Raw genomic sequence first — 27,151 nt, 5'->3', positions numbered from 1 at the left:
CTTATCTCCTAAAAAGATCTAACCCCGTAGGTTCCCTGTGAAGGCTGAGTCTAAGGTATCAGAGAGACTTAGCCTTGATCTAGACCAGGCTGGGAATGGGGCTGATCTAGACTATATATTTTTAGCCTAACAACTCAAGCTCTTCTGAAATTTACCCCAAAAATAGAGAAGATCCACCCTAGATCTGTGTGTTTTCACTGGAGAACTGTGGTACCTTTTTTTTTTTTTTTTTTTGAGACAGAGTTTCGCTCTTGTTACCCAGGCTGGAGTACAATGGCGCAATCTCGGCTCACTGCAACCTCTGCCTCCTGGGTTCAGGCAATTCTCCTGCCTCAGCCTCCTGATTAGCTGGGATTACAGGCACGTGCCACCATGCCCAGCTAATTTTTTGTATTTTTAGTAGAGACGGGGTTTCACCATGTTGACCAGGATGGTCTCAATCTCTTGACCTCATGATCCACCCGCCTCGGCCTCCCAAAGTGCTGGGATTACAAGCGTGAGCCACCGTGCCCGGCTTTTTTTTTTTTTTTTTTTTTTTTTTTGAGACGGAGTTTTGCTCTTGTTACCCAGGCCAGAGTGCAATGGCGCAATCTTGGCTCACCACAACCTCCGCCTCCTGGGTTCAAGCAATTCTCCTGCCTCAGCCTCCCGAGTAGCTGGGATTACAGGCGCATGCCACCCTGCCCAGCTAATTATTTTGTATTTTTAGTAGAGACAGGGTTTCACCTTGTTGACCAGGATGGTCTCGATCTCTTGACCTCATGATCCACCCGCCTCGGCCTCCCAAAGTGCTGGGATTATAGGCGTGAGCCACTGCGCCCGGCCTGGTACCATTCGCCTCGGCCTCCCAAAGTGCTGGGATTATAGGCGTGAGCCACCGCGCCCGGCCTGGTACCATTGTTAATGACCAGTCACGGCTCCAGGTTGCTTTGGTTGGTTGCCCAAACCAAATGGGAGAAATGAGCTGCCAAGGAGAGCTGTCTTGGTCTCTCCATAAGAAGTGTCCAGCACGTGTCAGGGTGATGAGATGTTGATAAGTCTTCCCTAGCCAGAAGAATTTATGGGAATAGCCAGAAGCTTTCCCTCTAAGGAAGGTAAGGAGGCTGGCCAGGTATTTGAGCTGCATTTCCCTCTCCTCCCTGACAGTAATACCTTCATTTCCTTGCCTCATTCAACAGGCTATTTTTCTTCTCAGTGGCTCTGCTCTCTACTGTAGCTCCCCTCCCAAATCAATACAGGTCATATTTCTTCCCAGGAAGCCCAGTTCCCATAATCCCACTTCCACTGGTTTCTGTGCCCTTTCCCCTCTGTCTGCAGATGGCTCTGCAGATGGTTCACTTTGTCCGCAAATGCTGTTCCTTCCCCAAGCCTCTGCTATGTCTATCACACAGATTTGTGCCTGTCCCATCCACTTGCAGTGGCCCCCCTCAACTGATCTTATTCTGTAACAGAAGAGGTAGGGGTATCCCAAGCTTCAAAACTGGTACAACGGGGAGAAGAGATGACAATGCTGTAAGAACAGGAAACTGGAAGTGGGTCTCTCCCCCTAGGCCTTTGCCTCTGGAGTATCAAAGGGTGGCAGAGACAGACTAAGCTGCCATGTCTTCTACATAGAAAACAATTTATTCATGAGCTCACAGGTGATATGAATGCCCCAGTCATTAGTGACCTCCACCTAGTTAGATGACTTGGACATACCCCAGCTAAATTAAGGTAAAGTACTTCATGTCCCTTCATAAAACAACAGGAAGTGAATCTCTCCCAAAGTCTCCCAACTCATTCAAGGAGGAGAAAACAGAGCTGGAGAAGCCTGCCTGTTTAAGGGGAAGCAGAAGAGATAGATAGTACATTAGGAGCACAAGGTGTAGAGGCAAGAGCAGTGGGCAGTCCCCAGTGGAAAAGCGCAGGGGTAGAGGTAGTTTACATAGGGCGGGGGAGATGGGGAAGTGCTGAAGAATTTCTACAGAGGCCAGTGACCGTTCCATTTTGTTTCTTTGCAAGGAGAGGCAAGATGCGGCCCATCCCAAAGCAGCAGGACGGACGAACTCTGGCTGAGGACTGAGGAAACAACTTTCCCAATCCCTCTCAGGGGTGCAGACAGACAGACAGAGACAGATAGCTCCATATATACACATTTACACAAATAAGGAGCTGCGATCCACTTGGCTAGGTATTGCCTGATTCTTCCACCCATCAGAAGCTGTTCCGGGGCATTTGCCACAGAACCTTCAGGCCCTAAGCATCTTAGAACCCACCCCCTCCCCAGGAGTCCACCTCAGTCCCAACAGCTCCTCAGCAATTAGAACCCCAGCCCTTTTAACCCTGAAGCCCCTAGTCCTGAAAGTCTCTTGAACAGGCTCAGAGCCAAGTGCTCACACATCTCAGGTTCTGGGAGGAGCACATCCAGGACTAGGTTAATTGCCAACTAGCCCCTCTCCAGGCAGAATCACAGTTGCAGCCCCTCTGGTCCACAGAACCCTGACAGTCTCAGAACAGGCTCAGGTGCAGACCCCTCGCCTTCCTAAGTCCTTGGGCACCCATTCAGGGTCGGGCCCCCTGCTCCATTTGTTGGTGCTGGCTCCGCACAGCAAACCTGTTGACATGCACAGGTATGGGCACAACAATTTTGGGGTTTCTTACAGGCTCCCCAGAACGGCTGCTCACATTGCCGGCTTTGATGCGCTTCCACTTGGCCCGACGATTCTGAAACCAGATCTTGACCTGCACCTCACTGAGCTTGAGGGCATGGGCAATCTGGGAGCGCTCTGTCAAGCTCAGGTATTTCTTGCAATGAAATTCCTTCTCCAATTCCAAAAGCTGCTCACTGGTAAATGCTGTACGACGCCGTCGGCTTTTCCCCCCAGGAGCTGTGACCCCTGCTGCCACCGGTGCCCCCTCCTCTGCTCCAGTCCCCAAGCTTCCCTTTAGCTTCGGTTTAGGTCCCAGAAGAGCCCCTGGGCCTCCTGCAGAACTGTCCAGGAAGCTGTCGTCCTCGCTGTCACCGCCTGAGCCCTCTTCCTCCTGTTCGCTGCCTGCTGGGTCTCCTGCTGGTGCTTCCAGCTTCTCCTCATCTGAGCTGTACACCTTCCCCTCTGCTGTGAGGAGCGAGAAGCCAATGGATGGGGAGGGAGAGGCAAGGAAAAGACAGTTTGGAGGAGGCACACGGAACCATGGCCAGAAATGGGAGGTTGGGAGACAAGGGCAGGAAAAGAGAGCCATGTAGAGGAGATGGGGAGGGAGCAAAGACAGAAGGATGGTGCATCCAGGATGAGGAATGGAAAAGAGGTTTAGGGAAGACAAAGAAATGGGAAGAAAGGTATTAACCAGCACAGATTTCACTACAGAAAAGTAAGGGAGGCAATAAGTGTGTGGACAATGACCCTTCAACGTCCCCACCACCCCCATCTCATTCTCACCCACCACCTCCCCAGCCTTCTCAGAACCTAGAGACCAAAGGCCCAGTATCGCAGTCATATACCAGCCCTCCAGAGCCAGGGCTCACAGCCTCAGGTCCCAGAATGAAGCAGTATGGGATATGGCTTGGGACCCTTCTGGAGCCACTGTGGGGAGAAGTGAAGCAATGCAGGAGAACTGACCTTGGCAGGACAGATGGGGAGATGAGGGCTCAGCCTTTGCTCTTCTCCTAAGAGTCTCCTATCTGGCCCAGCTAACGAGAGCCATCTTGTGGCCTCTGTTCTGTCTCCTCCTCTCCCTCTTCCCTAGATCTACAGGCCCCAAACCTCATTTCCATGGCCCCCAGCCATGCAGCACCTTGAGCGTGGCCAGATTTTTTCTCCCAGTTACTTAGGCCTCCTGATCCCCTTTCAGTCCTTAACCCTTGACCTTAAAATGACATAATCTCCTTCCCATCTTCCCCTTTCTTCCAGCCAAGGATGCCTAAGCAGCACAAATAACTGTTTTCTGCTCAAGTTCAGAATCCTGAGGCCCCTAAGCTTGATGTCAGCTGGGAGGACTGGAAGGAATATGGAAGAAAGAGGAGGAAGAGGGGAAAGTCCAACAGGGATAAACGAAGAGAAGGAAAGGGTGAAAAAGAAATTTTGATTCAGTAGAATACTGATTATTTGTAATCACAAGCATATAAACATTTTAATCCACACAATTCTAAAATTTAATTCAACCATTGGTTTTAATCTTTGTATCCAATGATGTTTATATCAGAACTGCAAATAAAGTATTACATATGTTTTCAGTGAGTTTCACAAACTCCGTTTTCTGCCCAAAGGACCAAAAAGCAGTGAAACAAGTCAAAGACAATTAACCAATAGGCAAGAGAACAAGAGGAAATGGAAAATCGGTAAGCTGAATAGTCAGCTCCTTTCCAGAAGTGTTCCCTGTCCAAAGGCAGGAGGCCTGCAAACCTATATGTAGGAATGCATCTCTTGGTACCAGCCACATATTAGATATGCCTAAGATAAGCACACTCAGGTTGAGAATACAACTCTAAGTAAACTAAATTCAGGGTACAGGGAAATGCTTTATTAGAGAAAGGGTGTGTGTGTGTTCACAGATAGAACATCTCCTGGCAGTTAGAGCTTCCTGGTGTTCTCCTTCAGTGCACCCGCCCCGCCCCGTGCCATGGTCCCTTCCCCCTCACTGTAGTCTACATCTGGTCTTTTTCCTCAAGAGCCACACTGACATTTTCTTTTCCTATCTTCTTCCTTTGAGACAGACTCTTACTCTGTCAGCAAGGCTGGAGTACGGTGCACAATCTTGGCCCACTGCAGCCTTGACCTCACAGGCTCAAGTGATCCTCCAGCCTCAGCCTCCCAAGTACCTGGGACACACCACCATGCCTGGTTAATTTTGTTTATTTTTTTTTGTAGAGACAGGATCTCACTGTGTTGCCCAGGCTGGTCTTCAACCTACAGGCTCAAGCAATCCTCCAGCCTTGGCCTCCTAAAGTGCTAGGATTACAGGTGTGAGCTGTTGTGCCCAACTGACATTTTCCTTAGTGGCCAAAACTCTCAACATTTTCCTACATCACCCATATACATCCCAATCAACTTCCTATCTCAGGGTGTTTTCATCCTTCTTCTTTTCTTCCTGGAATCCTTCCTGTTTCTTCTAACCTTCTCAAAGCCATGCAACATGCCCCAGTTTGGGCTCACTGTGTCTTCCCATGCTACTCCTGTATGTTGCTTTTCACTAGCCAATGGCTTTTGTTCTTCTTTACTAGCTTGCCCAGGCTTCACTGGCACCCAGTGTCAAGTCCCATCTGGATAAGTATTGTATCCTGTCTATAGTTAATTCACTCCTAATATCTCCCATCAGCCTGTTCTTTCTCCCCTATCTCATCCCTAGCCCAAATCCATGTTGTTTTCTCTAAGATTCACACCCTTGATTTCCACCTTCATTTCATTAAGGGCTCTTCCCCCACTATTTTCTACTTCCACAGAACTCAAACTTAACATGCCCCAAACTGAACTCCAGATCATTCCCACGTCACCCTCATCTCACAGAGGAGCAACTGCATCCTCCATGTGTTCAAGCCTAACCTCCATGCCATCTTTCACTCCTTTCTCTCACAACTCAAGCAACCCACATCCAGTCCACCTGCAAGCCCTGCTAGTGCTGCTGCCTTTAAAATACACCCAGAACCCAGTCCTTTCTCCCCATCTCCTGCTTCCAACTAGTCCATGTCACAGTTATCTCTGACCTGGTTCACTGTCATCTTCTAACTGGTTTCTCAGCTTCTGTCCTCTGTACTCCACTCGGCCCATTTCTCTTTCTGTCTGGAATACACTAATTTTCACCTAGATCTTTGCATTAGCTTATTCCCTACCTCCTTCAGGTCTTTATCAATGACACCTTCCCCCAGCATCCTTTTAAAATTTAAACCCTCTAACACCCCCGTCTCCTTTCTCTGATTTATTTGTTACTTTGGTCCATGCCACCAATTTTATTCATTTATTTTACTGGCTCTCTCTTCCTATTAGACTACAGCTTCATGAAGGTAAGTAGTTTGAATATTTCTCATTCACCGTGATTTCTTCAGTGTCTTAAAAATGACCTGCACCGAGTAGGCACTCAGTAAGCATCTGTCAACTAAATAAATGATTTCCAAATGCTCGTGCATGTGCTCCCCATCACCTTTCTCTTTCCAACCCTGTCCCTTCCTTTCCCAAGCCTCTCCCAAGATATTCCCCACAACCCCACCCAGCCCAGCTCCAGTGCCCATAAGACATCTCCCTATAAATATTATCCTTCCCACTTTTCAGAATGCCCTCAGATCTCACATTAGCTGGAGAGGAATGCATATGCAGTAGAAATCTATAGGATCTTAAAAATCTACAAGATGTTTAAAGACATCTTGTAGATTTAAGAACAATCCCAATACCATTACTAAATCCTCAATTTCAGTTTTTTAAAACATAGTTTGTAGTAAATAATAACAGAAAGAATAACAAAAGCTTGTAAAAACTCAGCCCAATATTACAATATTTTAAACAGTGCTAAAAAGGCAGTAACTAGATTTCAAGGCTTGAAGGATGAAATCATTTAGTATAACTCCAAGCACCCAGGAGGTGTCCAATAAATCTAAATTGATGATGATTGAGATGAGGCTCCCAGGTTCCTCGATCTGTCAGGGCCCTCCTGAGATCATATCATCCATCCCTCTGTCTTCAGACAGATCCATAAAATCAAGCCCACATGAGCTGGCCACCCTCAGTGCTGCTTTTAAAGCCATACAAGGAGCACAGGTTCACAACCTCTCTTGGTTACTTGATCCCAGTGGGATGCTGAACGGCAGGGGCAAGAGTTTCTCTCTAAGCCTTTATAATTATGACATTGAGGACTCTGATAAGCAACTCTTGGAATGAAATAGGGGTGAGACAATAGAAAAAAGCAACGAAAGTGCAGCCACATGCCTCAGAGGAGAGTCTGGGACAATGAGTGGGGCCGACAAGGAGTGGGAGAGACAAGGAAAGGCCAAAGCAGGCGGAAAGAGGACTAGGGAAAGAGAAGTGGGGTAGAGAAGCAGCAGAAAAATTAAATGACAAAATGATGAGTTAGATAAAATGAAAGGACTGAAAATCTAGAGAAGGGAGAGAGAAAATAGGGGAAAAATCAGGGAAGGGAAAGCAAAAGGTGCCTTTTAAGAAACGCCCCATCTACCTTTCCCCCCAGAATACTGATACATTTGAAGCAAAGCAAAACATTTTGGCCCTGCCATTTGCTCTCTGCTGCCCCAAGAGAAGGCGCACTGAAGAATGCAGTAGCCAAAGTATGGAGACACAGGCAGAGAAAGAGGATGAGCAAACCAGTACTGCGATCATTTACAATGTAGAAAGCCCAAAACAGCTATTTTCTTAGGAATTAGCTAAGAAATAAAACTATATTTCCTTTTATCCAATTTATAATGAATATTAATAGTAAAAACAATAAAAAAATTTCACATAAAAATTTGCTATTGACTAAAAATTGAAAGAGGCAATTTTTTTTTTTTTTTGAAACAGGCTCTCACTCTGTCACCCAGGCTGGAATGCAGTGGTGCAATCATAGCTCACCACAGCCTTGAACTCCTGGTCTGAAGTGATCCTCCTGCCTCAGCCTCCCAAGTAGCTGGGGCCACAGGTGCACACCACCATGGGTGGCTAATTTTTTTCTTTTTTGCAGAGCTGGGATCTTACTATGTTGCCTAGGCTGGTCTCAAAACTCCTGGACTCAGGCAAACCTCCCACCTCGGCTTCCCAAAGTACTGGGAGATGCACAACCAAATGGTTTACAATCGTAAAATTTTCATTTTGCTGAAATATTCATCAGAATCATTATTTCATTATTTTCCATATGAAATTTTTTTCATGCAAACCAACAACTTGCAATTTTCCAAGTAAAATTTTTAATTATTTTATTGATTGTTTTTTCTTCATACCAACCAATTATACTGTCTACAATTGGAAATTTCCTTTTTTTTTTTTTTTTAATTTTTTTGAGATGGAGTCTCGCTCTGTCACCCAGGCTGGAGTGCTTCCCAAAGTGCTGGGAGATGCACAACCAAATAGTTCACAATTTTAAAATTTTCATTTTGCTGAAATATTCTCATCAGAATCATTTTCTGCTAAAAAGAGAGAAAGCTTCTGTCATTTATGTATGAAAATGGTATTATTGGTAATAAGAAGAGTGTATTATAGAGTTTCCAGCTTGTTCCCTATGGTTGATTCTAAAGTCTGTGAAAAAAAGTTTGGCCTCTGGCCAGGGAAAGTGATGGTAGTTCAGACTCGTCATTCCTAAGAACCAGAAATCATAAGGTTTGAACCTTGATTACTTGTAGAGTTAATGCCAAGGGCATTAATCCCATTCCAGAGAACAGCACTTATCACTCCAGGAGACATGCTTGCATGATGAGGTCTTCCTTCCAAGAGGAAGGGGAGCAGCTCCAGAGTCAGAAAGAAGGTCCCCATCTCGGTAATGGGTCAGTTCAGGCTAGGGAAGAAATCAAGGGCCAAAGAATCCATGGTAGGCGTTCTCCAGCAGAAAGAACACAATGTCCCAGACTCTCCATCTAGGCAGGGAGGCCTGCACTAGGGGCACCAAGGAGGAGGAAAAGCCACAGAGGGAGTGGAGGACAACTTTAGGCGCCCAGCTACAGGAACTCATCTAGCCCCCGTGCTGTCCCTCAGTCACCCCGTTACTGCAGCTCCTAATGTTGTTGCTGTAGGAAATCAAATTGTCTTTAGTATTCATAGAAGAGAAGCCTCTCAGTTCTGACTTCTCTCTACTTCAAAATAACTATCCTAACACTTGCCCCAACCACTCTCAGGAGAGGTTCTCTCCTGCCCTGCCCATCTTAGGACGATGAAACTCTTCCTGATTTTTCCAGGCCAACTACTCATCTCCCTGAATCCAGTTCCAGTTTGGGTGGGGTCGAAAGGTGGGAAGAAACACAGGTCATTCCTCAAAAAAGAGACATATTTGTCATCAGTCCCATTCTAAATCCTCATTTCATCATGCCCAGTACAAAATTATTTCTCTGTTATTTTCAGAAACAGTACTTTATCCCATTGTTTAAAACAACCAGCTCACTTTCAGTTTATTTTTCAGTCATTCTCATGAATTTCATGCTTCCGTTATGCTCCTACTCCTGCCTATAATTTTAAGTTTAATTAGGAACATTCATTTTCATTTTCTCTCTCTCTGCACCGTTCCTAAATCTCTTTAGCATTCTTTACCCCAAATCAACAAAATTCTCTTTACATCACTGCCATCCAGAACCCCTCCCAGCTTCATGACAAGTTCAGGGCAATTTCCCACCATTTTAAACTCAAACCTCCTCTCAGGGCATACTAACATTGCCATTGCCAAGAGCACCCTTGTATGATCTTTAACTTTTCAAAACATTTTTCACATTTATTATCTTATTTTATCTTCAAGCAACTCACTGAAGTACAGCAGATCTATTAGTAGTAATAGGAGAGTTAGTAACCTTATTTTCTGGTGAAAAAAATGGAGTTTCAGAAAGATTAAATGATTTTCCTAAGTCAGGCAGGGAGGGACAGAGTGCCATGTCTAGAATCTTAGTCTCCTAAAGCTGCAATTAATGCTCTTTCCAGTAAAATATTTTCTCCTCCTCTCCCACTTATAAAAGCCCTCTCCCCAGATGTCTCATTAGATAAATAACCTTCTTATAAAATCCAAGTTTAGATTTCACCCCTTTCAGCCAGACTCAGTGGCTCATAACTGTAATCCTAGCACTGGGGGAGCCAAGGTGGGTGGATCACTTGAGGCCAGGAGTTCGAGACCAGCCTGGTCAACATGGTGAAACCCTGTCTCTATTAAAAATACAAAAAACTTAGCTGAGCATGGTGGCTTATGCCTGTAATCCCAGCTACTCAGGAGGCTGAGGTGGGAGAATCACTTAAACCTGGGAGGCGGAAGTTGCAGTAAGCTGAGATCAGGCCACTGCACTCCAGCCTGGGTGACAGAGCGAGACCCTGTCTAAAAAAAGAAAAGAAAAAGATCTCACCTCTTTCACTTACTACTACAGAGTCTTAGCCTAATCATTAATATCTTCCCTTAACATTCTCAGAAAAGATTCTTAAAATTGTCATTGGAGAGGCTTCACTCAGCAAACTTACCTGTCCTTTAACAGGCTACTTTTCCTATCATTCCTAAGACAAAATTCCCACCAAATCTTTCTCCCATTTTTTTTTTTTTGTCCTTATTGGTTTGTATGATATAATCCTACCAGTCAGTGCTTCTTTCATTTAAAAGTATATTTTTGGGTGGGCACAGTGGCTCATGCCTGTAATCCCAGCACTTTGGGAGGCCGAGGCAGGTAGATCACTTGAGGTCGGAATTTCAAGACCAGTCTGGCCAACCTGGTGAAACCCCGTTTCTACTAAAATATAAAAATTAGCTGCATGTGGTGGTGTATGCCTGTAATCCCAGCTACTCGGGAGGCTGAGGTGGAAGAACTCTTGAACCTGGGAGGCAGAGGTTGCAGTGAGCTGAGATCATGCCATTGCACTCCAGCCTGGGAGACAGCAAGACTCTGTCTCAAGAAAAACAAACAAACAAACAAAAACCCCAAAAAGTGTATTTTCTAACTTTGAAAATAATATGGCCGAAGTAAAGAAAGTTTTGTTTTAATACCAATGTTCTAGGCCAGGCATGGTGGCTCACACCTGTAATCCCAGTGCTTTGGGAGGCCAAAGCAGGTGAATCACAAGGTCAGGAGTTCGAGACCAGCCTGACCAACATAGTAAACTCCTTCTCTACTAAAAGTACAAAAATTAGCCAGACATGGTGTTGCACGCTTGTAGTCCCAACTACTTGGGAGGCTGAGCAGGAGAATTGCGTGAACCCGGGAGGCGGAGGTTGTGGTGAGTTGACATCGCACCACTGCACTCCAGCCTCAGCAACAGAGTGAGACTCCATCTCAAACAAACAAACAAAAACAACAATAACAAAAAACAACCAATGTTCTCTAGCTTCTAGTTTACAACTTTCTCCCTCATTCCTCATAGAGCTCTTTCTCATATAGGTATCAGAGCAAAGAGAAAGCCTCATTGAGGGATGGAAATTTTCTACTATCTTCATCTCTCTCTGCCTTCCTCATTGCAGAACTCTCTTCAGAGCTTCACTGCCAGGATCTCTTTATCACTATTTAGCTAGCCAGCGGGGAAGCAAAGGATTTCCTTTCAGTATTTCTTCCTAATAGTGAAAGGGAGCTAAAGGCCCATTCTTCTTCTTTCTGGTTGAGGCAGACATCTGTTTGGGGTTGTTTTTGTCTGCCCAGCAGACCCTCCCCCTTTTGCTCAGTAACAGCACCTGCTTCCTTCAGGTAATGCTTTTCCCCAACACTACCCACTACTTGGTGGGACTGTCAACAGCATTTCTCTACCTTCCTGACTAAAGGTGGGCATGTGACTTGGTTCTGACCAATTGCAACATGCTATCTCCCTGGAGTCATGACTCAAGCTAGTGGATCAGTCATCTCAGGGTTTTATATATACTAGAATCCAATCAGGTCCTAACCTGGGATTATAAAAATTTAGAGCTGCATGTGTTTGTGCCCTCTCCTACCTCTAGCTAAATGAAGGAAGCCGTCTTAAGGAGAGAATGAGATAACGACAGAGAGAGGAGCCAGGTTGGAAGTGAAAAAGAAAAACCTCACACAACACTACTTGCATTTCTGAATCCACTCAAGTATTTTGCAGTTACAGGAAGCAATAAATCCCTGTTTTAGCTGAGAGCTGAGCCACTATCACTAACAACCTGAAGAGTTCTGACTAAATGAAAGGCTGTAACTAGAAGAGCCAGTGGTTACATGACTCCAGGGAAAGTAAGCCTCTCCAACTCACTCCCACAACTCTCCCATCCAAACTAATGTTTCCATATTACCTAAAATTATTCATAGTAAAACCACATAAGATTCCACCAGTTTGAAATTCATTTGGACTTTTAAAAATCTCAGTCTACCCGAGTGTGAATTAGTTTAATCCAATGGCTTTGATTTTAACATCAATTTGGGATCAAACATATGAAGGAATAGAAATTTTTTGATAAAGAAAAGAGAGTTGTTGTTGTTGTTTTTTTAATGGAGAGAAAAGGAGAACAAGCCCCAATGGGGCCTAGTAAAGGGGTTTTGAGCAGCCTTGGGATTTACAGAGGATACCAAAATGTGAGACAGGGAAACCAAAAAGAGGGAGAAAGAACCAAAGACACACGTGAAATCTACCCCTATTAGATTCAGTACAATGTTCTTTTCTGGCAGTCCCCAAATAATCAGTTCTTAGAACACAGAACTACTCTATCATCACCCCCAGAAATATTTGTCCTTTTCAGTACATGGAGTGTCACACCGTTCCCAGTAAAGAGATCTTTCCCAACTTAATTCCCAGGAAAGCTCCCCACCTATTTCCAGGGCAAGGACAATAAGGATAATCTCTTGAGCACCTATTACTTTCAGAATGCTGCACAAATATCTGTGCCTTTAATCCTTAACCCTGTGAGGTAAATATTACTGTCCTTATTTCACTGGTGAGGAAACTGAGACTGTAGGGGTGAGTACTTCCTATAGATCACAAAGAAAGAGCACCACCAACATCTGTACCCAGCTTTGCTGACCAAAGCCCATGCATGTTCCTTTGCACTACACCTCATCTCTTTATTAACATTTAATATAAAAATGAGTCTGAATTTTTTTTTTTTTTTTTTTGAGACAGGGTCTCACTCTGTTACTCAGGCTGGAGTGCAGTGTCATGATCTCGGTTCAATGCAGCCTCCACCTCCCAGGCTCAAGGGATCCTCTTACCTCAGCCTCCCGTGTAGCTGGGACTATAGGTGTACGCCACCACTGCTGGCTAATTTTTTGTATTTTTTGTAGAAACAGGATTTTGCCATGTTGCCCAGGCTGGTCTCAAGCTCCTAGACTCAAGCGATTTGCCCACCTCAGCCTCCCAAAGTGCTGGGACTACAGGTGTGAGCCACTGCACCCAGGCAGAGACTGAATTTTTGTTGTTTTTTGCTTTTTGAGTCAAGGTCTTGCTCTCTTGTTCAGGCTGGTGTGCAGTGGCGCAATCACATCTCACTGAAGCCTCAATCCTCAACTTCGCAGGCTCCAGCAATCCTCCTACCTCAGCCTCCTGAGTAGCTGAGACTACAGATACACACTATCATACCTGGCAAATTTCTTTTGGTAGAGACAGGGTCTCATTATGTTGCCCAGGCTGATTTCAAACTCTTGGGCTCAAGTGATCCACCTCGGCCTCCAAAAGAGCTGAGATTACAGGTATGACCCACCACACTGGGACAAGACTGAATTCTAATGTCAGCCTATCATAAATATTGTACCAGATACAGAAACAATATAGAAGGCCAGGAACCAATTTCACAACACAACTTCTCTTTTTTTCCACTGCTTCCTTCCTCACCAGTTAAAGTTGGTCCCAACTGATCTCCAATCTATTTGGCCTATACAAAATCTACCCTGTCTTTATCAAATGTTTCTCTCTCTCATTTAATATGGGAGTTACACACAGTATAGCTCAGGTACGCCCTCCCCCATCCCAGATAACAATGCCTTTCCACCCTAAAGACTAGCCCTGATCTAACCTCAAGATCCATGTATCTTACCTTGCCACCTCCTCCTTCCTCCATGACTACAACTTAGCACTGAAAAGCATAGAATTTCCCCAGGTCCTTTGCTCAGGATACCTTTTTTTTTTTTAAAGAAACATTTCATTAATAAAGATATCCTTATAGATAAAAACAGAATTGTAGAGCTGAAAGGAATCTTAGAGATCACCCTAATTTTACTGATGGGGAAGCTAAGACACTTCCTTTGCTTAGGTTAATCAGTTTATGTGCTTGTAGCGTCCACACATAATTCATGGAATAGTTATCCATTGCAGCACAAAGCACTTCTTACCTTCACACTCAGGGTAATTACATCTCCTTCCCTCAATGGAGACACCTCTGCATTACTTCTCTTCACACTGTCGCCACTACAGAGTTCTGTTTTCTCCATCACTTCTATTATAATACCATCTTCTCCATAATTCAGTGAAGACATCTGCCTCCCATTAACCCCAGTCAGAAACATTTTCCTGTTCCTCCCAGTCCTCTTATTTTAAATAGTGCCTTTTGTTTATAACCCTGGTGTGAGTTCCTATAGCCCCTCTGCTTCTAATACAGATTCTTCACATCACATAAGGATCATTGCTTTTCCCTCTGTGATGGACAGTAAAGACACTGCTTGCAGCACAGTGCTGTCTCTTTCTACTACACCTTAATTCAACTTGTGTGGGCCACTCCTCTATTGAACCAAATCCAAGCATCTCTTCTCCCTTTCTCACATTTAGTCCTAGCACATCAATATTTTCGTCCACATTACTCTAAGCTGATAACTTTCTCCCAACAAGATCAGACTTCCAATAAAAATTTCCCGCTTCTTCTTTACAACTCCGTATCCAGGCCTTCTGTCAGCTATGAGCGTCACCTTGCATAGAGAGCTCTGTCCTTTCCACCACAAAGTTTCTTCTTTCCTACCCCATTGCAGGGCATTTCCCCATTTCCTCTAAATAAATGTTCCTTCCCACCAAATTCTTTCCTTCTCATCATTCCTGTTTAAATCTTTCTCTTTTTGTACATCTATTCATTACTTCTCTCTCTCTATTTCCTAATTCCAAATTAGTTTCTTTTCCCATTACTTTTCTTTTCCTATTACTTCCCAGGCAGAATTCTTGTTTCCTACTATACAGCTTTCTATTCTAACATTTCTCTCAATGCAAAGTACTTTACTCACAATGTTATGTTCTTCCTTCTTTCCAATTAAAATATTTCCCCCATTATTCTAAATATTGCCTCTCTGCATTATTCCCAGTACAGACTACTCATGCCCACCACTCCAAGTGTAAGAATCTTCCTCCTTCTTCCTAATCATCTATTATATATACATATCTCCATATTTACATGTGCCACCTTAGAGACTCTTTCTCTCTGCCAACCCCCTGAAGGGTTACTTTCACTATGGCATAGGGCATCTCAGCATCCAATTCCACTCCTTCTAATAAAATTTTCCTGTTGTCACTCCTGAGGTCTATCTCTGATCCAGGGGGTTCTTCACCCTTTTCTGCCCGTAAGTACCTTGGCAGTCTGGTAAAGCCTATGAACACATTCTAGAATAATGCTTTTAGATGTACTACATAAAATACATAGAATTACATTTGAAGCCAAGTATATTAAAATATAGTTTAAAACAGAATTTGTGATATAATCATGTTTCTTTATTAATTCATTAAACAAGGTCCCTCCAAAGACTGTAAATTTATATCAAACTATCTGTGATTTCTTTCAGTGACAAAAACCTCCTATACTGCTAAAACAACCATGATTTTTGGCCTATATTCATAATTGAAGTGGTAAAAAATAAAGGTATAAATTTTCTCCCACCCATAGCTAACAGATCCCCTGATGAAAGGTCTGTGGAGTCCAGATTGAGAGACCTACTTTAAACACTGAGGTCTAGAGAATTGAAAGGAACATTAAAAATCGCCTGAACCGGCCGGGCGCGGTGGCTCAAGCCTGTAATCCCAGCACTTTGGGAGGCCGAGACGGGTGGATCACGAGGTCAAGAGATCGAGACCGTCCTGGTCAACATGGTGAAACCCCGTCTCTACTAATACAAAAAATTAGCTGGGCATGGTGGCGCGTGCCTGTAATCCCAGCTACTCAGGAGGCTGAGGCAGGAGAATTGCCTGAACCCAGGAGGCGGAGGTTGCGGTGAGCTGAGATCGCGCCATTGCACTCCAGCCTGGGTAACAAGAGCGAAACTCCGCCTCAAAAAAAAAAAAAAAAAAAAAAAAAAATCGCCTGAACCAAAACTTTTGGCCCCTCTGAGGAAACCAAAGCCTAGAGAAGTTACATGAATTTGACTCTCCCGCTGTGTCTCAAACATACTACGTCTTTAATAGACACACAATAAATGTTCCCTGAATTGAACTAAGTGACTTGTCAGAATTATACAATTAATGAGTGACAAAGGTGAGAATTGAACCCATGTGTCCTAACTCCTAAACAAATGTTCCATCAATCACATTAAGTTAATGCAGTATTTCCCTTTCTACAAATGTCAATGGAGCAATCACTCTCACTGTATGCTCAAAAGTTCTATGAAAACATACTCTGGATCTCCATCACTTCCCCCAGAAATCTCCCTCTTGTTTCTAACAACATAAGTCTCTAATTCCACGTTGCATTATCATGTTCTGTTTTCCTCTCATAAGTAAATATCATATCTTGACAATCATAATGGATACCTATTCAGAAATTAATTAATGGTCATCCAAATGTTCTCTAGCTACAATCAGGTGCTTAGCTCACAGTAATCAGCACTTGAATACTATGCTCCTAGGAAGTCTCTCTGGTTTCCTTGCATGATTTCCATTGTTATTGCCAATCTCTATTCAGAAATTAGCAAATCTTTTTCTGCTTAGTTTAAAAAAAATAATGTTTACTACACCAACGTGTCTCAGGTTTGTCCCATTGTATTCCCATATCTTCTATATAACCTTGAACTACAAATGTTTTCTTTACCATGCCCAATACTGGCATTATTTTTCATGTCAATCTGTCACTACATTTTTGTCATCCATGTAACAAATATATATAGAGTATCTACCGTTCCTCATTTCCTAAGCATTTGCATTCAGGCAATCCAATCTTTTTTTTCCCCTGAGTGAATAATTGCTCTAGACACCCCCAACTCAAAGTTTTCTTCTGCTTTTTTCGGGGGCGTGGGGAGAATGGAGTTTTGCTCTTGTTGCCCAGGCTGAAGTGCAGTGACGCGATCTCGGCTCACCGCAACCTCTGCCTCCTGGATTCAAGCAATTCTCCTGCCTCAGCCTCCCAACTAGCTGGGATGACAGGCATGCACCACCACGCCTGGCTAATTTTGTATTTTTAGTAGAGACGGGGTTTCTCCATGTTGGTCAGGCTGGTCCGAGTCTCAACCTCTGGTGATCCACCCGCCTTGGGCCTCCCATAGTGCTGGGATTACAGGTGTGAGCCACTGTGCCCGGCCTTCTCATTTCTCCACATTCACAGCTCTTTTCATCATTCCCCAACTACATAGCATCCTTTTCACCCATTGTTGCTGTGATGCATATCTGCACCACATCTTGCACACAGCAAGTTAGCTTCAATTATTCTCAGCCAGAGCTCACACAAACCTTCAGACATGAGAAATCATCTCAGTCCATCCCACCTAAGACAGAATTCTGTTCTCTCCTGTCATTTAGAGCTTTCTGCTCTCTTCTCTCCATTATTCCTAATACATTGAGGACCCAGTATCCAATTTGAAGCTCCTTTTCCTCCATCACTTTCAGATGACTGTGTTCTTAAAACTCTCTAGATTGGTTATGTTAAATATGGTCAACACTGCTCACATGTGGCTGTTGACCAAGTGAAACATGGCTAATCCAAATGGACATGTGCTGGAAGTGTAAAATAACACTGGGTTTTGAAGACTTAATATGAAAAAAGAATATAAAATTATCTCATTAAAATGTTAATATTAATTAATGTTGAAATAATATTTTGGACATCTTAAATTTAAAAATGTATTATTAATTTTGCCTATTTTTATCTTTTTAATGTGGCCAATAAAAAGTTTTAAATGATATATGTGGCTTGCATATATCTCTACTAGCCAGCACTACTTTGGGCTCTTCTATTGAGTCATACTTTAATCTTCCCTAGTAGTTCAGAATTCTCTCCTCTTTTATCACTTTTACTAAAAGACATTCTCTCCATTTTCCCCACTGCTCCTCACATGCCAAACCTGAGATTCTTTTCAATCTACCATTTCCAATAACTTTCTACTCAATTACTTCTATATATCATATTTCTTTTCATCTGCTAACATAGCTTCTGCTCCTACAATCAAATCATAACAAAGTTCCTTTTATCCTTCGTCAATTCTAGTAGAGAATGGTAACTGTCTTAACTCTCAACAAATCTTTTTAAAAAGTCCCTGTAATTCCCCAAAAAATAACCTCACTAATCATTCTCCAAATTGGCCTACCTATACTATGATTTCATTTAAACGGGCTAGCAGTTCTAAAACACTAAACAAATGTAAATTAATAATCAATTCAGATCAATGCCACTCATTCACACCAAGAAAACAATTTCTCCTCTGTCATTTAAAGATTGCATTATTTCTCCAAACTCTTCTAATGTTGAGGTTTCAATCCCATTATTCACAGCAGAGAACTCTGTCATTTCACTCCAAATACTTAAATACAATTCCCAAAACAGAGTATTCATTTTTGAACCATTTTTAGCCTGGGTCATGTGTCATCAGTCCCCAAATTGATTTTATGTCTCTCATTTCTGGAATTGCATTTTCTTTTCTCAATGATTTCAGGAAAAACTCAAGATTGGGAAGGTGGATGTGAATGGCTTGGCTAGGAAGAGTTGGAAGCATGTTTGCTAAGAGTGACAGAAGCAGTGGTCACACAGATAGGCGCTCTCATTCCTCGTGCTCTTTGGATGTTTCTTCTGAAGTCTTTCCTCCTTACTACTCTATCGCAGCCCCCCACAATAAACCTTTTATATGTATCTCCTCCCAGCATGAGTGATTATCTTTATTCCAGCACTTTCTCAAAATTCTTCCTCTGTAAGTTCTCCTTCCCATCATTCTTGACAAAAAAAATTCCTTGCCTTTACTCCAAGAACAACACAAATCTCTCTCTCTCTCTCTCTTTTTGCTTCCAACATTTTCCTCAGATGGTGACGCTCTTTTCTTTATCATTTCATATAAGTTCCAGTTTCCCATCACTCTCAATATTACTCCTAGTGTTGAACCTTTTCCTTGTTCCCTGAACATTTTATTTAGTTCCCCCCAAATCCTCACATGACAGAACTCTTATACACACACACAGACACACACACTCACTCACACTTGTAGTCCAGTAATACAGTTCACTTTTCATTTAGTCCAGTCAAGAGTCCTTTTTCCAGCAGAGAACCCTCTCCTTCTTCATGTTCTTTGGATATTCCCAGTATACAGCTCATCCCCTGGTCCTTTCGTCTATTCTTGTTTCATCAATATTTCTCTTCTGTTCTTCTTCTCTGCTTATTCCTCTTTTCTCAATGTCTGTTTTTATACCCAATATACTATATGATCCAGAAAGGAGCCCCCATTATACATATGGGTCAAAATAAGAACTGGGAGGACCTGAAAAGGTGGGACAAATTGCTTGTTGTCCCATGGTTTGGGTATTTGCCCCTCTGTCCCCCTACCAAGGGATCCCCCTCTATCCTCTCTCTTCAGCTCATCTCTTTCTAGATGTGTCTGGTTACACCTCCAGGTCCTATTGCCTCCAAAGCCATCTCTTTGATGGCCTGCCTTCCCTTTTTTCTACCTTAGGACCATCCAATTATGACAATCATACTAATCCTTTCTTCTTAAGATCATCCTACTGGCTTCTAGACTCCCACCCTGGGCCCTTTTATCTTGTGTACATTTTCTCCCACCTTCCAGTTGCTGCTCTATCTTTTCCTTATGATCCCGCTTAGAAGATGCTATTCTGACTTCAGTTACTGGATCCTCCTGATCCAGCTAGGTACAAAAAAGAAAACAACAGCTGAATCCCCAAAACCAAAATGCCAGGGCTAAAGGAGAAAAGAATAGGAAGACAGGCCCTATGGCAGCCTTTGGGGTCTATAAGAGTGATTAACCCTTTGGACAATGTCAGAAAGAGCCCAGAAACGGATAATCAAGAATTGCCTCTCCTGGCAAAGGACAAAAGCAGTCTTGCATTCCCTTCTTGTCTCTGTTAAAGTCAGCCCCCAGGCCTACTAGGGTCATTTCCACCTCTAAGCTGGATGCAATGAATGGTTGAGCAGAGGCAGTTCCATCTTCATGCTAAAGATGTTGAAGCATCAAAGTCCCCACACTTGCAAGTGGTCCCTGTTTTTCTTAAATAGGCCCCACCAAATAGTATAAGCTTTGGATCTCAGAACACCTGAATCTCTAGCCAGAAGAAAGCTTTTCCGGCTTCTAGGAGTTAAGGACCAATAGAGAGGTCAGGAGGGCTCTAACTGAATTGACTCTAAACAAGGTTCAGTTTAATACACCCTGCTTCTATGGAGAGGGCACCATTCATGGTGGGTCCAGGGCTGTTGAATTATCTGTCAGTTGAATCTTGGCTGGGTTCTGCACTCCAGTCTTTGGACCACACCCAACTCAGCCCAGCCTGTAGCCTCTCTCTTGGCATCCTAGTCAGCACTTGTTCAGTGTGTGCTATGCATCCTGTAGGCTCATGTTCTCTTTGGCCCCCTACTCAGTTCTTCAAGGCTTAGCTCTGAATCTACCAATTCAGAAGTCACAGCTTTAAGACCCTCCCTTTGCCCCTGCATCCACAGAGCCTATCCCCACCCTTTGAGCCTTTCGGGTCAGTATGATCTCTTTAGAAGCCAGAATGTGCCCTCCAATGCTGAACTGAGAGCTGCCCCAACATACCCCCATCTTGATGCCCCCAGAAATCCCCTCCTTATAGCTTGTCTAACCCCGGTAGAGGAGAGGGAAAAAAAATGAAGGAATTCTGAAAAGGAACCGGGGCCAAGGCTTGATAGCTAGGATGCTGAGGGAAAGGCGCTACTGTGAAGCGGGCACTGGAAAGTCTTCTGTTAGCCTCCAGGGCTACGGGGACAGAGCAGGGCAGGGGTTCTGGGACCTAAAGAAGCTGTATTTGGAACTGAATTGGAGCCAGAACCTGAGCGCGATCTAAAGGTCTGGGACTTCAAGGTCCAGGCAGGTGCCGAGGTTCTGAGCATGTTCCTGTCCAGAATTTCCAGGTGAACGGGCCAGCCCGCCCTGGTCGGCCCCAGCACTTACCGGGCAGACTTGGAAAAGTCTCTGAGAAGTGCGAAGACGGAGGTGGTGGGTGCTCTGCCACTTTCTCCCGGGCCGGCAGCAGCTCATCGGCTTCCAGCCCGCCCTCTGGGCGTCGGCCGCCTGGCTCGGGGTTGTTTCGGGTGGCAGTGGCGGCGGCGGCGGCAGCGGCAGCGGCGAGCTCCGGGGGTCCGTAGAAGGTGTCGGGAGGTTCCGCGAAGCTGGGCAGCGCGGTGGTCAGCGCCACCATCGAGGGCACAGCCTGACCCAGCCCCGCGCAGAAGGTGTTGGTAAGACGGCCGGCGAAGGAGGCTAGCGGGGTGAGGGGCGGGAGACCTGCGGGCAGCGGCGCGGGGGCCAGCGCCTGCGGCAGCACGAGCGGCCGGTAGGGCATGAACATGGGGTAGCCGGTGTAGAGCAAGTGGCCGGAGCGCGGCGGCGGCGGCCCGATCAGGGAGTCGATGGAGAAGGCAGTGCCTGGGCCCCCGCCGCTGCCCCCGCTGTTCCCCCCGGGGGCGCCACCGCCTCCGGCCCGCTGCATCTTGTTTGGAGCTGCGGCCGCCCCGGGGCGCTCCCCTCCAGGTGCCTCCGTGCGCCCTGCGCTGAGACGCAGGGCTCGCTCCCTGGCTCCCGGGCCGAGGTGGCGGCGGGGCGCGGGCTCGGCGCAGTGTGGCTCCGGCGCCGCGCTCCCTCTCTCTCATAAGGAGGGAGGGGGCGGGCGAGCGGGCGGGCTGGGGGTGTCGCCCTCCGGACTCATCCATCTTCCTCAAATTACGCTTCACTTCCTCCCTCCGCCCGCCGCCGCCGCGCCCGGCTCCCGCTCCCTCCGCAGAGCCAGTTCCCAGCGGCCCGGCCGGCTGACCCGGGACCCCCGCCCACCCCCCACGGTCCAACCAACTATTATTAATGGAGATTGATGAGGCCGGACATGCCGCTTTGTGAAAGTTTGCGGCCGATGAGAAGGCGGCTGCAGCTGCTGGGCCGGTCCCCTTCCCTCCACCCAGTCCCCTTCCCTCCACCCAGTCCCCTTCCCTCCACTCATTCCACCCCCAACTCAACCCACCCGGCCCGGGTTCGGTCTGGCTCGGAGGGCGAGCGGGTGGTGGCCCAGGCTCCGATGGGACGGCGGAGCCAAGCGCGGACGGGACGCCGGGCGGCAGGCGGGGAGGGCGCACCAGGAGGGACTGGCAGCGTGGCCGGACCACAGCACCCCTCTGACCTGGGCCGCCGCCCTCCGTCGGACCCCGAGTCATTCCCCGGCGTACCTCCCGGCTCCGACACCCCTCCCCCGCCCGTGGAGCGGACGTCCTGGCGGTCCCCAGAGCAAGCTCCAGCGCGACGGGCGGGACAGCACCGCTGCCGCCCCTTCCAGCGAGAGCGCGGGGCTGAGGGAGGCGAGGCGGGGCCGGCAGGGGGCGCGCTGCACCCGCCCGGTACTGCGGCTTAGGGCCACTCTTAGGGGCCCCTTTCCTCCTGTCTGCCCCATTCGCACTCCGGCCTCTGGTCTCTATTCTCTTGGCATTGGCTCTTCACCTTCTTCCTTTTTCCCTCCTCCATCGCCAACTTCCCCTAGTCCCTTTCTCTCGTCTCTGTGGGTAATTTCCTCGAGTGCCCACACTATGCCAAGTACTTACCATTCCTCTCACCTTTCCCTTCCATCTTTCTCCCATCCTTTACATTCTTTTTCTTCCTCCCACTCCTCTTCCCTTTCCCGTCCTCGTTTCTATTCCTATTTCTGTTTGATATTTCTTTCCCATTTCTCATTCCTTATCCCAGTCCCTCTTACTTGGTTTTTCTCATTTCTCTCCTTTAACTGGAAATATCTCTTGTCTGTCTGTCTATCTCCTGTCTCCCTCCCTTGCACTCTCTCCCTCTCTTCTGCTATTAATTTCCCTGATTGGCTCCCCAGCTCCAGCGCCGCTGATGAGCCCTATTCATTCCTGGGCCTGACACTCACGACCTGCCCTGGCTGATTGCTGGGGGCTGGCCCCAGGAGCGCTGATGAGCCCCAAGGGTCAGCAGCGCTAATTATCCGCTAATTGCAGATGACTCTCACCTCCTCCCTTCTGAGACACAGAAATGGTGGCACCTTTTACTGTTCTCCTCCTACTCCCAATCCCCAGCAGTAGAGTTGTCAATCTAGAGGCAAAAGTCACAGACACTTTGGCTTGATAGCCACCTCAGGTCAGTGGGCAAGAAAGAGACTTAAGACAGGCAAGTCAACAGAAGAGTGACCCAAGCTTCAGGACACAGAGCCAGCCTGGCTAGCTACAGTGAGTGTCATCTGGTCACAAGAAAATTGTTATACAGGCGAGGCTAGGGAGAGTCAAGCTAGTTAAAATTAATAACAGCAAAACCAGGCAAGTTTAGGAAGATGCAGTCTAGGTAGGGGAAGTGATTTTGGTCCAGCGAGGAGGAAAATCTACACGAGTCCCAGGGTTGCCTCACCCAGACAGAGCAGAGCAGGAGGGAACTCTGAATTTCAGTGACATTTGTTCCATCAGGAATGTTGTGTTAGCCTAGTGAACATTGTTAATGTCAGGCTGATGTATTTAAATCAGTACTTTGAAACACACTGTCACCAGGGTGGACTGACGAAGGGAGCAGGACTCAAGAATTGAGAGTTTTTTGGTTATGCCTTAACTGACCATCAGAGAGGTGAACAGAGAAGAGTGTCATTTCCATGCAGTCTTGATCTACCTTGGGCAACACATTAAGCTCAGTGAAATTTCTAAGAAACTAGTCTGGTGTAAGATGTCATGATGGAGAAAGAAGAGGTGCCTTAGCTTAGGTCTGGGAACTCCAACTCACTACTAAAGGACTTGTCTAAAGATATTCTTCAGAATGCCCCTTTGTTAAATTAACCAAGCACTTTACCACACCAACATGAAAACCAAGCTTCAAAAGTATATTGTATTTTTAAAGTGAGAGGGCTTAACATTGTTGGATACATAAGAGGCTTATTGACTTGATAAATTATTGAGGCAACTTTGAGATACAATAACTGAAATTAAACCTGTATGAGCAGTTACAGGACCAATTAAATAAGGCATGAAGGAAGAGCCATTTTAAAAAGTAATTGCATTCATTTATTGTATAGGTAATGAAATCACAAAGTACAAAATTCCAAAAGCTCGAAAGGATATATATTGAAACATCTCTCTTCTACCAATACCTTCAATAAAAGGCCACTTTAAGAAGTCTGTCACTTTCTGGTGTGTCAAGGACTCAAGGTTAAAAGACCCTCTGATTGTATTAGCCAAGCACTGTGGCACACACTTGTAGCCCTAGCTACTTGGGAGCAGAGGCAGAAGGATTGCTTGAGTCCAGGAGTTGGAGGTTAGAGTGAGTTATAATCACACCACTGTACTCCAGATTGGGTGACAGAGGGAGATGCTGTCTCTAAAAAATGTTTTAAAGACCCTCTGGGCCAGGCACAGTGGTTCATGCCTGTAATCCCAGCACTTTGGGAGGCCAAGGTGGGTGAATCACCTGAGGTCAGGAGTTCAAAACCAGCCTGACCAACATGGTGAAACTCCGTCTCTACTAAAAATACAAAATTAGCTGGGCATGGTGGCACGTGCCTGTAATCCCAGCTACTTGGGAGGCTGAGGCAGGAGACTCGCTTGAACCTGGGAGGTGGAGGTTATGGTGAGTCAAGATTGTACCACCGCACTCCAGTCTAGGCAACAAGAGTGAAACTCCATCTCAAAAAATAAATAAAAGACGCTCTGATCTTGAAGATGTATGTCACCTAGTTTAAGCCAAGAGCTTATTGCTTAGAACTATACTCAGTAAAGTGGATTCTCTACTCAAGCTGGCACAGGAAGTACATACTTAAAGCTTAGTGCCAATAAATCCCAGTGGCCCACCAATTCTGAACAGAGGCAAGTAAGACCTCAAGTACTTCTGTTGACCTGGTGTGGTGTTTGTTGGATACTGTATTTCATAACCCATTTATATCTTCTATCTGTTCCCTTGCCATGCTAGAGACATGAAGTGTGACTTCTGTGAAGTCCTTGACATACAGTAACATTGGCATACATAGTGGCAACTGCAGCAACCCACTTCCTTTCCCTGCCCTTTCATAGAACATAGAACTGAGGCCACGTGGTAAATGGAAAGAAGCCTTGGCTAAAGTAAAAAGACCTGGAGTCAAATTCCTGTTCTGACCCGTCACTGGGCTCTGTGACCTTAATCCCTCTTTGACATCTCTATCTGTCAGGGAGAGTGATAAACATCTACTCTGACTGGATACAGTAATTTACGTCTGTAATCCTGACAATTTGGAAGCCCGAGGTGAGAGAACCACTTGAGACCAGGAGTTTAAGGCCAGCCTGGACAATATGGTGAGACCCCGTCTCTACAAAAAAATGTGAAAATTGGCCACGCATGGTGGCACATGCCTGTAGTCCTAGCTACTCCGGAGACTGAGGTAGGAGGATCACTTGAGCTGGGGAGGTTGAGGCTTCAGTGTGCAGAGATTGTGCCATTGCACTCTAGCCTGGGTGATAGAGCAGGACCCTGTCTTAGAAATAACAATAGGCCGGTGTGGTAGCTCACGCCTGTAATCCCAGCACTTTGGGAGGCCGAGGCAGGCAGATCACCTGAGGTCAGGAGTTCGAGACCAGTCTGGCTAATGTGATGAAACCCTGTCTCTATTAAAAATACAAACAATTAGCCAGGTGTGGTGGCATGTGCCTGTAATCCCAGCTACTCCAGAGGCTGAGGCAGGAGAATTGCTTAAACCCAGGAGGTGGAGGTTGCAGTGTGCCGAGATCGCGCCATTGCACTCCAGCTTTGGTGACAAAAGGGAAACTCTGTCTTAAAAATGAAAAGAAAAAGAAATAACAACAATAACAACAACAAAAACCTTGCCTAGTCAAAAAGCAAGGGCAAGGGTCAAGTGAATATGAAAAAACACCCTCCAAAATGAGCTCTTCCTGCACTAAATAAACAAAAAGTGCCCAAGAAGGGAAGAGACTCATTTTCCCTGAAATCCAGAGCACTCCAAAAACTACTTCTTACTCTCTTATCAGTACCTAGTACTTGCCTCTGTCAAATCTGAACAGAGCTAGCTCCTTTCTTTATCAGTGAAAAACTATGGTTCTCATACTGAATTCCTGAACAGACCCATTATGAGCAAGTACCTGGTCTCATGGTCCAAAACAGAATTCTAAAAGTGCTGCTTTGTTTGTCCATGTTCTCTGACATTTGGGAAATGCTCCAACAAAGGAATTTTATCTTTAATCTACCCTCTGTACGCCCACCACGGCCTCATCATCTAGCCTGACCTGGGCTTCATGTGTTGCCAACCAGCACCAAGGATGCTAAGAAAGAACAAAGTATTCAAGTCAGAGCCCACAAATCTACACCTCCAACCCACTCACTGGCCGGAGAAAGTCCTCTCACGGTGGGCAGCGTCGGGCCTGGCCGCTGGTACCCTCTGGTGGCAGCAGCGCACAACTGCGGGCACCGAAAAGGAGGTGTAGGTGCTGCAGCGCCCCCTGGCGATAGTCCAGGAGACGCGCCAAGGGCAAAGAAACCACCAACTGAGCATCCAAGGGCGAGCGCGAGACGCCTCTGGGTGCTAAACTTTGAATGCATTAGTTGGAGAGAGGGGGTTGTACATGAGTGTCTTAACGTCTAGCGTGCGTGAGTGTAGGGTTAAGTATGTTTAGTGTGCCCTGGTATCCGAACCCTGTATGTCTGTTGTGTTAAATGTGTGCCGTATGTGTGAGCCCACGAGTTCACAAGCGGGTAGGTTGATAGTGGGGAGATCTGTGCCTCCAGTGCAGGGCGGAGTCCTCACGGAGGCGTGAAATTGGTTTGGAGCAAACACATTACGAAAAGCAATTACCAGGGAGAGGTTCTGGGCCCGCGGGACCAACAGCCAGGAGGCTGGGGAGGAAGTGCCCTGGCTCACAAGAGTCTGAATGTCTAACCCCAGGAAGGACCCTCCTGACATTGCCCCGCTAAGGGGACAACATGTGAAGCTGCACACAGCCCCTTCACAGCCACCACTCCACATCGCCTTTCTTCCCTTCCCCATCCTTAAAAAGGCATCCCATGATCCATGGCTCTCCAGATGTGGCCAGGAATCCTCCCCACTCTTCCTATCACTTTAGAGGAGGATCCTCCTTCTGGGATGCCCTCCCAGATCCCAACCCCATTCCTCACCCTTCTCTTCACGCCTCCATCTCCTGCTCCCACGTTTATCTTGCATTCATCCTATTGCCCCTGTATTCTAAAAGGTTATTCACACGCTCGTTTCCCAGACTAGAC

The 27,151-nt window shown here is 45.9% G+C and overlaps 1 protein-coding gene across 1 annotated transcript; it reads right to left on the bottom strand.

Annotated features, from left to right (window-relative positions):
- Positions 1–927: 927 nt before the first annotated feature.
- On the bottom strand, positions 928–21,537 carry GBX1 (gastrulation brain homeobox 1). The gene is made up of 2 exons (XM_012443030.2): positions 20,870–21,537; positions 928–3,095 (listed from the first exon to the last, which is right to left on the bottom strand). Exons 1-2 carry the CDS (start codon positions 21,405–21,407, stop codon positions 2,542–2,544), a joined length of 1,092 nt encoding a protein of 363 aa, XP_012298453.1. The 5' UTR covers positions 21,408–21,537; the 3' UTR covers positions 928–2,541.
- Positions 21,538–27,151: the final 5,614 nt, after the last annotated feature.

Source organism: Aotus nancymaae, unplaced genomic scaffold (genome assembly GCF_030222135.1).
Source record: "Aotus nancymaae isolate 86718 unplaced genomic scaffold, 86718_ANA_hifiasm-v0.15.2.pri h1tg000002l, whole genome shotgun sequence".
In the NCBI taxonomy this organism is placed as follows: domain Eukaryota; kingdom Metazoa; phylum Chordata; class Mammalia; order Primates; family Aotidae; genus Aotus; species Aotus nancymaae.
Note: the sequence above shows the minus strand (reverse complement) of the source record. Positions and strands in the feature narration are given on the sequence as shown.